This window comes from Cuculus canorus, chromosome 13 (genome assembly GCF_017976375.1).
Source record: "Cuculus canorus isolate bCucCan1 chromosome 13, bCucCan1.pri, whole genome shotgun sequence".
Lineage (NCBI taxonomy): Eukaryota > Metazoa > Chordata > Aves > Cuculiformes > Cuculidae > Cuculus > Cuculus canorus.
Genome location: NC_071413.1, coordinates 9,002,259 through 9,018,057, shown reverse-complemented (window position 1 = coordinate 9,018,057; position 15,799 = coordinate 9,002,259). Strand labels below are relative to the sequence as shown.

Here is a 15,799-nt window from a genome sequence, read left to right as displayed (position 1 = left end):
AAATTTTTTCCTGATGTCCAGACTGACCCTCCCCTGGCGGAGCTTGAGGCCATTGCCCCTTGTCCTGTCACTTGGGAGAAGAGCCTCTCTGCAACCTCCGTTCAGGTAGTTGTAGAGAGCAATGAGGTCTCCCCTCACCTGCTCTTCTCCAGGCTAAACAACCATTGCCCCCCAGCGCCGAGTCCAGAGGCAGAATCCCCCCCCGGACCTGCCTGGCTGTGCTGTTTCTGATATAAGCCAGGACGCCACTGGCCTTGGCCTCGCGGGCCGCCGCAATCCCCCTCCCCGCTCCTCCACGGCGGCTCCGCTTCTCTGTGGCCGTGACAACCACGCCCTTCCCCGGCTCACGAGACGGGGGCGTGGTCCGGCGGAGAGGGGGCGTGGCCGGGCGCGCGCCTGCTGAGCGATTGGCGGCCGCCCCGGAAGCGCGGAGCGGGCCGCTGACAGCAAGATGGCGGCGGCGGCCGGGCGGCGTGGCGGGGCGCTGGGGCGGCCCCCGGCCCCCGTGCCCGCGGGGGACCCGCCGCCCCCCGGCGAGCTGGTGCGGCCCTCGGTGACAGAGCTGTCGCAAGTGAGGACCAACATCCTGTGCACGGTGCCGGGCTGCGGCAAGGTGCTGCCCAACAGCCCCGCGCTCGACATGCACCTCAGCAAGGCCCACCCGGCGCAGGTACCGACGCCCTGGCGGCTGCGGCGTTCGGCTGTGCGGGGGGGGGGCGGGGCTGGGGCCGTGTCCGGAGGGGAATAACGCAGCGTTTCGCGTTGCCTCCTGTTTAAATCTGTCTCGTGTGAAAGGCGTGTGCGGGTCCCTGTGTGATGGTGTGACTGAGAGCAGCCCTGCAGAGAAGGACTTGGAGCGGTGATTGACGAGAAGCTCGACGTGAGCCGGCAGTGTGCGCTCACAGCCCAGAAACCAACCGTGTCCTGGGCTGCATCAAAAGAAGTGTGGCCAGCAGGGCGAGGGAGGGGATTCTGCCTCTCTATTCCTCTCTTCTGAGACCTCATCTGCAGTATTGTGTCCAGTTCTGGAATCGTTAGCATAAGAAGGAGATGGAGCTGTTGGAAGGAGTCTAGAGGAGGCTACAAGGATGATCGGAGGGCTGGAGCACCTCCCAAAGGAGGACCTGCTGAGAGAGTTGGGGTTGTTCAACCTGGGGAAGAGAAGGCTCCGAGGAGACCTTAGAGCGGCCTTCCAGTACCTGAAGGGGCTACAAGAAAGCTGGGGAGGGGCTGTTCACAAAGGCTTGTAGTGGTAGGGCAAGGGGGTGTAGGTATAAACTGGAGGGGAGCACATTTAGGCTAGACATAAGGAAGAATTTCTCCACGGTGAGAGTGGTGAGGCACTGGCACAGGTTTCCAGGGGAAGTTGTGGCTGCCCCATCCCTGGAGGTGTCAGTGGGCAAACAGTAAACATCTTTGTTTGGTGAAATGGCTCACTGCAGAATCAAATGTGTGTTACAGGTCATCTTTCATGACGAACAAAAAGAAGTAGTCTCAAGTGCACGTGCGGTTTCCTATCTCTCATTGGTTTATTTCATTTCCTAATATGTGCTAACAACTCGTGCATGTTATGTATTATCTCTTATGTACGTGTCAGTGGAACTACAACGGAAGCTGAAAATGTTTGTTCAGGTTCAGCAGACAGTTGTTTCAGTTGTGAGCTTGTGCTCTGAGTGTGTGCAGCAGCTAGTAGGGCTGCCGCGAGTGGGTTGTAGAGCTTGTGTTCAGGGCGCGATCCATGAGGAAATGCTGCTTCCTCACCAAGTGCCTGCACAGCTTCAACTATTGGTGCCTTGTGGAATTAGAACATATTTCATACACCTGATTACTAAATCGTGTCATTGGTCAGATAAATACTGAAACATGGATGGATGCAGATTTTCAGGAGCATCTGACTTATTCCAAGGGCATTGTAACTGAGAATACAATTATTGAAGGGAGTCTAATTTTTCTCTACTACATTTTAGCTAAAATATCTTTGGTATTATGCACAGCCTGAGAATACGTCTTGAATGAAAAGGTAAAGAGATGAAGGTGAAGTGATAGAAATCTAGGTGTGTGTTACTCTTCCTTCAGAAAGGGATGGACTTGGACTAGCAGTTTCATATTACTGTTTCCTTTTAAGAGAGAACGGATTCCCAAGACAAAAAGACTTCAGCAGCTTGCATTTGTTAGTGAAACATGAGGAATTAGTGAAGAGGCGGCTTTGCAAATGAGATGATGAGAAGCTGTTGGGGAGGGAGAGAACAGGCTAGTGCTGAAGAGAAGGGAGGTTAACTTTGGAAAATATTAAAAGTACCACCAGAAAGATGTTTTGATGCCAAAAACTGTGAGATATTGTTGCTTCAGAGGAAGGATATCTACATAGGAAAGCAAGATTACCCTATGAAAACAGTTGAGTGCAGTAGTAGTACAAGGTTGTAGTCTTGTAGTGAGCCAATAACAAAAAATATGATCAGTCCTGGTTTGTAACAGAAATAACTGAGATGGGAAGTGCTTGGAAAAGCTGCTTGGTCATGGGTGTATGAGCATTTAAGGTAATGCTGCTGTGAGAAAGGCAGTTCTAAAATATCTCAGATATTCTCTGTCTGAATATACTGCTGTAGGGTCCGAATCTGATTCATATAAGCTAAAATGAACCCTAAACAGGTGTAGAAAAGGGCTACTAAGGTTGATGAATGGCTGGTGTGTCTGACAAAGGAAATTTGAAGAATTTGGCTTGTTTGGCTTAACAGAAGAAGAATTAATCCTTTGCAGTAAGCTGTTCTGTTGCAGGAAAGTAAGATGTCACTAAGTTCGCCTTGACTAAATCAGTAGGAAGGATTGTTCCTTCCCATTTTCCGTATTGTTGCCACAAGCCCTATCTAAATGTTGGTATTACATATAATACAAGTGTCTGCATTGTGAGATGTTAATTGAATAACTCTCTGCCAATAATTGTGGTGGGTGGCGATTGCAGAAACGGGGGAAGTAAAATCAGCTGTAGAAGGAAAAGACTTGTGAGAATGTATAAAATATAACTGGTTGGATGTGTTTTTGAGAAAAGGTAAGATTAAGCAGTTAGAGCAGGAGGACTTTGAAAATGGTCAAAACAAGATTGCTGTCTGGATAGAGTTACTTATATGTGTAGGATATCTCTCAGCTTGTCGTAACTGATTTGTTATGATCTGTGCCTTGAAAAAATCTGTGTTCCACCTGTTAAAAAAGCATCTTACTTGTATTCATATAGCAATTAAACACTTGTTGTTATTCTATAACCTTAGTACTTATGTAATTCTAAATAACCTGAGTGTGGTTTACTTGTTAAGTGCCTGAACAGATTTCCCATATTGTCTCACCTTTTGTTGGGTTTTGACATTAAATATACCACACTGTGAATAACTTCTTACTTGGGAATAAATAACTCCAGTTACTGCTTACTAAGTGTATCAATTTTGTCTGCAGTGGAAGAGAAAAATAATAGTTCTGACTCAAAAGCAAATCTTGTTTTTCTCTGAAGACTTCGAGACTGTCATTTGCTGAAAATTGTCTCTTGGTAAACTCAGGGTTAAGAAATGTGATTGGGTTAGTGGGGCTGGAACAACAAGATTTCCAAGCTCTGTGCCTGTTTTGGGCAGTGGCTGTAGGAGGTGGTAGAATAATGACAGTAATTATTCAGCAGAGATAAAACATGCCTGTTTATGACTGGTTTGTCTGTGGGGAAAACTAGTGTATGTAAAGTTGCTCAGAAGGTTAAAATGTTACATGAAAACTCCCTTTTTAAAGGACGATTCCAATTTTTCTTGAAGAAATGGCAGCAGATCATAGTGGTTGAGAGGCTCTAAGCTTAGCTTCTTTGGGTATGGTTTGTGATTAACAAAAATGAACTTGGGGCAGTGTCAGCGAGCAGAGTTGAGTGTGTGGCAATATAACTAAAATATTGCTTGAAGGGATTACGTTTTACACAGAATGTTTTAGATTGGGAGATTATTTGAGGGAAACCAAAATCATTGAGGTATCCCACTCATCTGCTTCATGATTTCCCTGAAGCACAAATAAAATGAATACATCAAAAGCAAGGCACAGGTAGCTCAGAAGATGGTTGTGACTACCTGTCACTAGATAAGAAGCTGGGGGGTGAGCAGTGAACCCTTTTGTGTCCTGGCAGCTGTGGTGCATACTTTTTGTTTGCTTCATATGAGAGAACTGTTGCATTTTGTGTTATGTTTGATGTAACCTATGTAAACACAAAGTAGCTGGAGATCTGCCCAAAGAAGGTAGTTAGCGAGTGAATGGTGGAAAATCAACATTCTCCCACTTACTGTGCATACTGTCACTGTTGTGCTAAGGAAACTCAGGTGCAAAGCTCACACAGGGCACGGTCCAGTAATTCTTCCCTGAATACTCATCTTAGGGATGCCATCGTGGTCTACTGTAACTGGCTCTGGGGAGTTTGTTGGCCTCCTACTCAGTATCAGCGTGTGAGGTACTCACGGCTACTCTGAGCATCAAATTTTTAATTTTTGCTTGTACACTGCAGCCTGATGTTTCCACTGAGACTCTTTTAGACAGGATGTGTCTAGAGGGATATGTCTTGTCTGGTTTCCATGGCCGTGTCCTTAATAGGAATAGGTTCTATGTGGTTGAAAAATCTAGTCAGTCCCGCTGGTGTGTCCTTTCTATAGTTACTTTTGAGATCCTCTTTTTCTTTCTTCTATTGTGTAGGTGTGATGGTCAGTGGGGCACATCACATGGAAGGCACAGGTGTACCAGACACTTAATACTCAGAGGCTCAGAATTAGCATACCAGTTGTTAGTTTTGTATCATTAAGTGAGATTTGGTTTATGGTCTGAATTAAGTGGTAGAGTGTCCTTGCCGGTTTTCACTCTAAATAGTGCCAACAGAGTTCCAGCATCAGGGAAGTGTTGCTTTACACAGCGTGTGACTAATTTTAACAGAGCTTCAAGTAGACTCTGCTGATAACAAGTAAAAGAACATTGAATTTGCAGTGTAGTGTGGTATCCATAGGGAAAGCATTTTGGCTCTAATAATGCAAAAGGTGGTTGTGATTGGCTTGGGGTAGGGAGTATTGTGGTAAAAGCAAATAGTACAGCGCTGCTGTGCTGTAGAGCTTGTTGTAATTTCACTTGGTAATTTTGATGGTGTATTTGCAGGGTAGTATCCACATAGGTGGAAAAACTGGATTTCAATTTTCAAATCACTTGGGAAAGTGCCTTCAACTCATTGAGGTGTGTAAACTCAGTGAGCCAAAGTTGGTGTGTATTCTGAACATTGTCTGTGCAGAGCTATAGAACTGTCAACTTCTCAATTGGTTCTTTTTCAGGGTGGGAAACTTAATGCACCGATAAGGAAGGGTTTGAAAACTTCACAGAAATTCTACTGCTGTCCTATTGAAGGCTGCCCTAGAGGACCAAACAGGCCATTTTCCCAATTTTCTCTTGTAAAACAGGTATTCCTTTTTCCTACAGTACTATTTTCATACTGATTTAGTCCTTTCTGTCTCTGCTCCAGAGAGTGTACACTTTTGCATTCAGATATGAACAAGGCCTTTCCAACTTATGTGGAAAAGTTGGAGAATTGTAAGCAGAAAAACTCCACATGACCATATGGTTAATGAATTTGCATGCTTGCATGTTGATATTAGAGGGCTTGAACCTTTTGATCAGGCAGATGCTAGTGTGTTCTGCTAAACTAGAAGATAGCCCCTCTGCTAATTAAAAAGATGAAGAAAGATCAAAGGAGGGAATCTGAGTAGTAATCAATAAAGGTTTGAAATGTGGGTGATGCTTTTAAACTGTTTATTTAAGTGTTTACGAATTAAGAGGTTTTCTCTGCTTTAGTATCAAAATGTATTTATTCACTGATTACATGTAAGAGTCATTTCTGCATGAGCGAGTAAAACAAGCACTCTTCCTCTGTTGATGACCTGCAGTAAGCTGGGGAGGACATAGGAGATGAGTGGCTAGAACTTTGTATTGTTAATGAAAAGATTCATGTTTGCTCAGAAGTTGACCTGTTAAACTTGAGACCATTTGCTCTGTTGTGTGCCTTAAGGAGTATGCACATGTTGCAACAGATATATACTATGCTCTTTGGCAAGGCCCATCTATAGGTTTATTAATGTCCATAGGAAATAGCATTAGGACACACGTATGTTTAAAGCACACGTAGCACAAGGAGATTTGTAAACTTCAAATTCTTTATTTTCTTTAAGCTTGTAACTTATGGCTAATGAGACTTCTAAAAAAAACTTTTAATTCTACTCTTCAGTGCAATTTAACAAATTGAAAAATGCAAATGTTAATGTCTCCTCTAAAAATTATTTTCTTTTTTTCAGTCTTAGCTGATGGCTAATGTTTACTTTTCATTATGTGTTCTAGCACTTTATGAAAATGCATGCTGAAAAGAAGCACAAATGTGATAAATGTAGTAACTCCTATGGTACGGAATGGTATTTGAAACGGCATATAGAGGTCTGTGGCAAGACTTTCCAGTGTACTTGTGGGTGCCCTTATGCCAGCAGAACAGCATTACTGTCTCATATTTACAGAACTGGCCATGAAATTCCTGCAGAACACAGGTAAAAGTGAAGCAGTTAAGTAATGATACTTACATTGATCACCAAGTCCTCTGTTGCCCCCGTACTGCCTTTTTGTCTCCTTTCTGTTGATTAAATTGGAAATAGGCTCACATTGTTTTAGCTGTAAAGCAGTGTGCAGTTTCTTTGTTCTGTTGTTTTTAGTAGTTTCTGTTTTATTGAAGGCACTGATGATTGTCTTATCAATAAGATCAGGTTTCCCTGTGTATAAAACAAAGTACCGATGATGCTGCACTGCATGGCATAAATGCTGGTGGTTCTTGTTGAATCTGTGTTTACAGCTCTGTAAGAGTAGAGATGATTTGGTTTATAGCTGGTGACTGTGGTGTGAAATGCAATTCAGTTTATTTTCTTTTGTAGCCTAGTTGCCTTCATTAGTCTTAGTGGATTCTATTTATTTTTTTAAAATGCTTGTATATGCATGTTTAGATCTGTAGTTGTCTTAAAATGTATGTAGATATTATAGAGGGCAATCTGTTTCCTGAAGCCTTGCCTGTCTCTTGGAGATTCAACTGCTGCAAAATTAAGTTTTATGTGTAGGAATGCTAATTGTGTCTTCAGTTTCCACAGGAGACATTTACCTGTACACTAATTTTAAGAGCACCGTTCTTTCAGTGCTCAGTCAGAATTAGCATCAAAGTAACAAATTAAACATGTCTTCAAATCCAAGTGCTTAATGTGCAAGCAGGGAAGAAACCATCTGAACTTCCACCTCTGTTCAGAAATGGTTCTCCATAAAAGCAGTAACCTTTCTCTTTTTTAAATGGGAAGAGTAAGGAATTAAATTTTGCAAACTGAAGTTCATGGAGTCTTTTTTAGTTGCCTTTTCATCTCCAACTTTATCTGTGGCTTCAGTATATAATTTCAGTGCAGTGACTCAAAGAGTGGAGGCAGATATTTTGTTCTTGAAAGGAGTATAAATTATTGATCTCATGTTCACAGGGATCCTCCTAGTAAGAAAAGGAAAATGGAAGCCGCCGAACATAATCAGCAGCTGGCAGAGAAACCAAATGAAGCGTTCATCAATACACACAATAATAATCCTGGCACTCAGGAACTGGAGTCCTCTGAAGTGAAGCTAGTGGCCTCTCTGGAAGGCTCCCGCAGTTCTAACTTCACGAACCAAATGCAGCCAAAATGCACACCGAAGATGCTTTTGCCAAAGCCCAAGGTGGCTTTGGTTAAACTCCCAGTGATGCAGCTTGCTCACTTGCCTATATACGTGTCTGCAACAGACTCTTCTGTCAAACCTGCTGTAGTGGCTGTTGATAATCAAGGGTCAGTTGTAAGTACTGTTCATTTATTGCCTCAATCTATAGGAATTCTCATTCCAGCGCTGGAGGCAGAAACACTTGTATTTAAAGATAGTATGCCTGTCTCAAAAGTGACCAATTCTGGTGATCGTGAACCAGTAAGTACAGGTGTGCAAGTTGAGTTGGATAAGATTACGTCAAATAACATAGGGCAAGAACTGGGGAATGTTTGTCACAAGAATAAAATTTCTTCAATAAATATACAGACTGACTTATCTTATATTTCACAGAATTTTGTACCGGCTGCAGCCTGGACTCCCAATTCTTCTGTCTCCTCCTGCTCTCAGACAGATCTGTCATTCAGTTCACAGGTTTCGTTACCCATTAGTGTACAAACACAGACGCTGCTGCCTGCTTCCAAACTGGCTTCATCCAAAGCACAGACTGATGCTTTCAGTCAGGTTTGTTTTCCAACGTGTGGTGTTTCTAGAGAGACTCAAACACAGGACTCTATGGATGGAAGAGTGCAAATGGACCAGGCTGTCATGTGCAGTAACATCTTCGACAATGTTCATTCGTCATATAATGTTTCTACTGACATTGAACTTCCAGAAAACAATTTAATGCCTGCAAATATAGATCAAACCTTGCTGCAAAGGAGTAATTGCAAGAGCCTGAATCAAGATACAGTGAAGTCTGAATCCCTTATCAGCTTCAATACACAGACAAATATCCTTCCACCTCAAAATACAACGGATAATCAAACCCAGACAATGGACCTACTAAGTGATCTGGAAAATATCTTTTCAGGAAACATGTCCAGCCAGACACTGGATAACCGTGGCCTTTTGTCTGAGACAAGTTCTAATGCTGACACACATCTGCCGTCTGGTCCATCACAGAGCACGGGAATAGACTTTGACATTGAAGAGTTCTTTTCAGCATCCAATATTCAAACTCAGACTGAAGAGAGTGAGCTTGGTACCCTGAACTCTGAGCCAGTTTTGGAGTCACTAGACATTGAAACTCAGACTGATTTCTTATTTTCAGACAGTGCCACTCAATCATACAGCTGCCGAGGAAATTCTAACTTTTTAGGTTTGGAGATGTTTGATACACAGACCCAGACAGACTTGAATTTCTTTCTGGACAGTAATACCCACCTGCCTTTAGGAAGTATTCTGAAGCAGTCTAGTTTCTCCATGAGTACTGACTCATCTGACACAGAAACCCAGACAGAAGTGTATCCGGCTGCTAAAACTACACCTCCTCAGAATATTGAAAGCAAAGTCCAGCTCAGTAGCGCTGAAACACAGACTATGGACAGCTGCTTTGAGAATCTAGGGAGTTTATTCCTTACCAGCAATGAGACACAGACAGCAATGGATGACTTTCTTCTGGCTGACTTAGCTTGGAATACAATGGAGTCCCAGTTCAGTTCAGTAGAAACACAGACCTGTGAAGAGCTGTGCTCCTTGTTTCAGAGCTCTGACAAGCCCAGCCATTGAGTGCTATGTGAAATGATTGTGTCCTGTGGCTTGAAATTAAGTTATTGGGGTGGGAGAGATGGATTGACCAAGTTATCCACTTTGCATTATTGAATGTAGTTGTTGTGAGCAGTTGGCCTAAGAGGCTTTTCATGCAGAAGGTACTTGACAGAACCTGTAATTTGACATAAGCTATGTGTGTAGAAATGGGGGGGAGTTAACATGGTAATGTACATTTGAACCTTAAAAAAAAAGTTGTGGTGCCTATGTTTTTCCCTCAGACTTCTTCGCAAAGCCGGTACTGCTTTCCATTAAACAGAAGAACTTTTGAAGTGGCTATATATCTATATCTATCTTTCTCTACTCCTGGCTTACATATAGGGTTCCAATGTGCTGGACCAAAACCCTGACCTGTCCAGTTCAGATGCTTCCCTGAACTTACGGGGGAGGATTCTATTAGTGTAAGCTACTTCTGTTTACTTTTTTTAGTAGCTTGTATTTTAAATCCGGCATGAACATAATAAGCCGTATTGTTTTCTTTTACTTTATGCCTTCACAGCTCTTTCCCCTGTATGAGTTGGTATTTTCCAAATACCCATCCAACACACTAGACATCCATAGACTTTTGAATTGCTGAATATATTTGTTATTAAAACTATATGGAAAGCAGAACCTAATTTCTTTTTCCCTGAGTGGCATAACGCCCTTTGAAGGACAAGAAAAGAACCTGGAATACATAAATATAGGGAAAATTAGTATTTCATCCTTTTAGCTAGAGTAATAAATGGGACTAACATTTTAGACTCTTCAGGAGGGATTTGCTTAAATCATTTCTGACTGTAAGATGCAAATGTTACAATGTGTGTGCCTCAGAAACTGGAATAATTTGTTTCCACTGAAATTCTCCTAGATCCATTAAGATATAAGTTGAGAAATTTTGCAGTGGTTTATACCTCTATTACCTTAACAGAAATCTTTAGAAAGGGGAGACTAAAGAAACGAGAAATTAAATTCTCTAAAATACTTACTTAGACTCCTGGATTTGGACTTCCTGCTTTTAAAAACAGTTGGGACTCTTACCACAGAGCTGGGAGATCAGCTCACAGAAGCGCTTTCAGAACACCTGTATCTTGCATTTGCACACTGATCTGCAGCCCTCAGATCCTTGCAGCTTTTAGAGAATTTTTCTGACTATAGTCAGAAAAACTGGGGTTTTTTCAAAGACATGTGTGACCTCTTGAATTTATCTTTTTTTTAGTGTTCATCTTGCCCTTATGCCATTTTTTCATTTACATGAAAAAAAAAAAGCCAGTTGTGAATGTATGTTGGAATTTGGCCTTAACTCATTTTTATCTCTTGGTATAATACCTGTGAAACTTGGCCTCTAGTTTTGTCCTGGGCAGGTTTTAGTTTACGTTACCTTAAATGAAAAGAGAGACCTCTTTGTGTCAAGTTCCTGGGCCTGTAACAGACTTCACTCCTCTGTTGTGGGAGGAGAGGTGTTGGCTGTGTATTTACAAAGCAGCCCATCAGCAAATGTATGTCCAAGCCTTAGTTTCTGAAGACTTACTATGCTTTGTGCTTCATACCCTCATCTCAGAGATGTGGGAGTTGAGTTACTCATCCATTGCAGCTAGCTTGTTTGCTTGAAAATGAACAATACCTTTCAATTTTCCTTTCTCTTCCTACCAGTCTTTAAATTGCCATAATTAACTTGATAATGCAGTAAGCATCTCTGCTTTTACTGGAAATAATCTCTTTAGATTAACCCTGAAGCTCATATTTTCCTCTTGAAGCCACAGTTCTGTGTCTGTCTAATTTTTCATCATTCCTAGGTGCAAGTTCAGACATTTCCACTCTTTGGCTGAAGAAACTGCAGAATGGAATCTTGCAGTTCCCCTCAGAAATGCTGTGGGAAAAGCTTCCCCAGGTTTCTCATTGTCTTGAGTTCTGATCCTAAAGGTGGGATATACTGAAAAAAAAGGGAAATGTCGCTTGTAATTCTGTTTATTCTGAAGATATGACTGAATTGTATTTACCGACTTCAAAATTGAGAAATGACAAAATTAGGTTAATTTATTCTATTCTATTGTAGTGTTTTTCTAGCAATGTTGCATCTTCAGGTTTTGCAGTGTTTTTCCTTCTCCTCTCTTCTCCCTGACTGGAATACCAGAGAACTTCTGTTTTCCATGTGCAAGTTGTCTGTATTGACACACGAAAGAGAAGCAGTTACTACAAATCTCATTCCTAGAGCACTGCTCTAAAGGACTTGACAGTCTGGGAAAACTGCATTTTCCACAGTTGTAGAAGGCAGAAATGAACAATTTTTCATTACCTCTGAATTTAGAAAGTTGGTCTTTTCTTCTGCAGGAGGAGGAGTCTTAGGTGATGAGCAGAATTGCAGAAGGCTTTGAATAGCAGCCATCTGAGAGAACATCTGGCATTTCAAGAACTTTGAAACTTATTTACACATCAGAATAAGAATTGCCATGTTTTTACGGTGTAAACCAAAGTTCTTGACATCAGTGACTATCAGAAAAACCCTAAGTTTGTGTGTCTTACAATGTAATCGTTACTCATTTATTGTACTTGGCAATTAAAAGTATTTATGATTTTGTGTGTTTTATTAGAACATGGAAAAACTGTTCCCTTCCCTCTTCTTATGGGCTTAAAATAATTTGAACTTTAATTAGGTGAACACAGTATCACAAGATAAAATTATTTATTCCAAGTGCAGCATTAAGAAATTATTAAATATGTCTGCATTGTCTTAGTGAAGTAGTTAATTCTAACCAAAATTAGCTTCTTTCTTCACAAATTTGGTTCTCCATAATTTATTTGTAGAAGTCAGAAACTGTTTTGGATCCTGTTTTGCCATATGTTGCTCAGTTGGGATTTAGTAAGTATTTTTTATTGAAAATGTGAAGACTGCAACTGGACTACATGATTTGCTGAATCCTACAGTAAACCTAATGAAACCTGATCTGAAATACTGTTGCTGAAGACTATGAATTCTTCAAAATTGAACAAGTTTTTTAAAATGGCTAATCTTCTATTTTGATGAACTGAGTCAAAATTGTTTCTTAGTACTACTGAAATGATACTTATCTCCCTGTTTCTGCAGTTTGTCTCTGATTTTCAAGGCACTCTCTTGTTTGCTAAGTCAGTAGTGACTTATTCCTTTGCTTGTTCTCCCTTGTATCCTCCGCTGCCATTTGAACAGCTATACAAAAAGTAACAGCAGATTCTCCATAGCCTCAATACAAATTTTTATTTGGGAGTGATGCTTACTCTTTGCATTTTCTGCTTAATTCTGTTATGCTGCGTTTCTGAATCTTGATCGATATGCCTGTATAATGCTACTCTAAAACTGAATTAGTAGTTTTAGAGTTTCCCTTGAGCTCATCTTTAGCGTATAAAAAATGAAATGAATGAAACTGCGAATTTGGGACACGTTCCAAGAGGACATAACCACGAAACAGCTGAAAAATGAGAGATGTGTCTTGTTGCTTTCCACGTTCGTTTGTCACACTGTTAAAAGCTTGTATGACCGATGTGTGTTTCTTCTACTTTTGGCTTTATTTGCATCTATTTCAGCTAATATGCTTGGAAATACTACTTTCTGCTTTGGGCAGGGAGGGAATCCTCCCTGAACTCCTCATGTCAGCCTAGAGAAATCAGTAGTTTGAAGTCAGAGTTTACTAACCCTATGTATTCTTAGCTATGCAAAACTGCTTGTGTCTAGAAAACTGTCACTTCCAAAGGATATGAAGTCTTACAGAAAAAACATACTTGCAGCTGTAAATTAATCAGCTGTAAAACAAGCCTTATGACACCTCCTCTAGTTTTGAACAATTATTTCTAACTTAATGTATGTAATTAACACTTCTTACAAACGTTTACGCCAAGGCACACACGCCGTCATTTTTTTTCTGTTGGAAACAAAAAGCTGAGTTTCCCTGTCAGTCGTATGTACCTCAGTTGTGTAGAGGCGACAGAACAAAAAGATGACTGCCTTCCACTGTTTTAAATCCTTATCAAGCCTGTGCATGCTTACGTGCAGTCACATCTGAACTGGTTTTTTTCATGAGGCTCAGTAGAGATGTATGTGTTGGCAGGACTGGGATCTTGCGGTGTTTGGGGTTTTTAATAGGTTTTCAAGTACGAGGTCAGTCAAAGGAGTAATACATACTGGTCAACATAGGGTGCTGAACTTGCAAAAGGATCTGTTACTGAAATGACAACTCAGAGGTGAACCAATTGTACTTGCCTTTATCAATAAGGTTGTACAGCTTCCTTTGCTTTAATATATTTGACGTGGGTTTTTGTAAATGTGATCTTAATGTACAATTAACTGTTCCAAATACATTCACACCAAAATGTTAAGTCTGGGCCTTGCAAGCTTTTTCATTCGCGTTTGGTTCAAGGTGCTGCCCTGCCTGTGTTCCTGGTAGAACAGGCCTACTGTAAACAGGCTTCCATTAACAACTTTATATGAACCCTATGAGGTTGTATAATAGCAGGAAGCTTCAATGCATGGTGCAAACGTGCATCGTCTACTTCTTTTGTTGATGTCTTTTAACAATTGATGTGAATTTAAATGTGTGGCTAGAAGGATTTGCTGCAGGGAGCATGGTTGAATGTTCTTGTTTAAAATGCCGCTGCTATGTAATGGACAGAGTTGAGAAACTACATCATTCAGTGCAGCCAGGCTGAGGGTATGTTTGTATTCATGTGCGTCACTCTTCCACTTCACCAAAAATGTAATCGGACAGCATGAAACAGTGGAAACTCCTGAAGGAACTGCTGAGTTAAATAACAGAAGTCCTTTACTTCTGATTCTTTCTCATATACTGGCTTTACAGCGGTGTCTTCAACTTAACTAGCAATGGAATATAACAGATGACTTGTGATAATGTAAACTGTACATTTCAGAATACTGCTTTACATGCATGCTTCAAGCACTTGCATGCAGAGCTCGATTGACTACTTCTACCTACAGATATTTGCAACTGTTTCTCTGGTAAAGCTAGATATGAAAGATAGCCATATCTTTTTTTCAGCGTACAGAATTCAAGACTTGATTTTGACCTAATTTAAACTTGTAATTATTTGGAATGGGTGAGTAATAAATCCCATGGGTGAGTCTTTCCCAAAGCATATGTGAGTTGATCTCACTAAGGCTGAGAAATGTCCTTAAAATGTTTTTCTTTTCATCACTAGTGGGATTTTGCTATAGTGGACAAGCCTGGTTTTCGAAGGATGTCCATGTTTAATTCTTGCTATTTAAGTAAGCAAGCAGTAAGCTTGCAGTGAGCAAACAGAAGCAAGCATTCGTTTCTTAGGCCTGTTTTACAAGTGACAATCCCAAAGAAGGAATGTTGTCCTAGTAATTGTGAAACTTTTAAGTATATTAATGCATGCAGAGAAAACTTTGTGCCAAAATACTGTTTCATATTTCCCTCTGTTGGAAGCTGCAGTGTTACGCAAAATTACTATTAAGTTATTCAGAAGTATAAAATGTTTTGTTCACAAATGAAGCACCACTTTAGTCCTGTAAATATTTTGGAATAAAGTTAACCTCAATCGATTTTTGCTTTCTGTTTTAATGGCTGTGATCTCCTGCCCGCAGAGGCATGGGTGGGGTATTCCATACCTCTTGGCAAGTACCACCCACTGCTCCTAACATCTTACCTTTTGAAAGCTTGCTGTCTTTTGAAAGGACGGAGATTTTTATAAATTAAGACTATCTTACAATGTCAGTCCTTGATTTCCAGAGGTGGCGAAAGTTTTCCCGTGTAGTCCTGCTTTTCAGTGAATCCTAGGAAGTATAAACTCACGATACAAATGTAATCAGTATGTCAAGATGTGACATTTCATAAACCTGAAACAAATCCATTAGAGAGACTTTCTGCTGCAAGTGAACCTACACATCAACTTCTGCACTGAATCTCATGCGTAGAGGCAGGGGTGAGTTCTTCCAACCAGCAGCATCCAGGCTGGCTGCAATAACAGCCCTATTTCCCTTGCAGGAATCATTCTGCTTAGTACAGGCTCTTATTTCAGGCTTTTCATTATTCAGAACAAATCTGGCCCACGGACATAAGTCAGATGCTTAGATAGGCTGATCTTCATGAAACTTTCACAAATGGTAGGCAGCCTGAAAGGCAGACCAACTTTAAATCTTGATTGAGAAGAGGGTAATGGCTGTTTAGAAGGGAAGCCTCATGTATATTTGAACTATTTTGTCATTTGCTGTGCTGAGAATTCACTTATTACTTCTGGCAGTCAAAGCATCCCTGAGCAGTTTATGTTTAGTTCCTGAATTTCCTTCACTTAAAGAAATTGCGTGCTGGCGAGCTGATTGTTTCCCGTCAAAACAATGGAATTAAAGACGGAGGCAATTTTCTGGCTCCAGGATTTGACAGTGAGTCCTCTGGAATCAGCTCTTTGGAAATTT

General features: G+C 41.0%; 1 protein-coding gene across 2 annotated transcripts; it reads left to right on the top strand.

The window, feature by feature from the left end:
- Positions 1-438: 438 nt before the first annotated feature.
- Positions 439-15,721, top strand: ATMIN (ATM interactor). 2 transcript variants are annotated; one of them, XM_054078951.1, is made up of 5 exons: positions 439-670; positions 5,325-5,450; positions 6,382-6,581; positions 7,542-7,884; positions 8,143-15,721. In XM_054078951.1, the coding sequence occupies exons 1-5, from the start codon at positions 452-454 to the stop codon at positions 9,358-9,360; spliced, it is 2,106 nt and encodes a 701-aa protein (XP_053934926.1). In that variant the 5' UTR covers positions 439-451; the 3' UTR covers positions 9,361-15,721. The 2 variants fall into 2 exon arrangements, with proteins under 2 accessions (XP_053934926.1, XP_053934925.1); XM_054078950.1 differs by having other exon boundaries at positions 7,542-15,720.
- Positions 15,722-15,799: the final 78 nt, after the last annotated feature.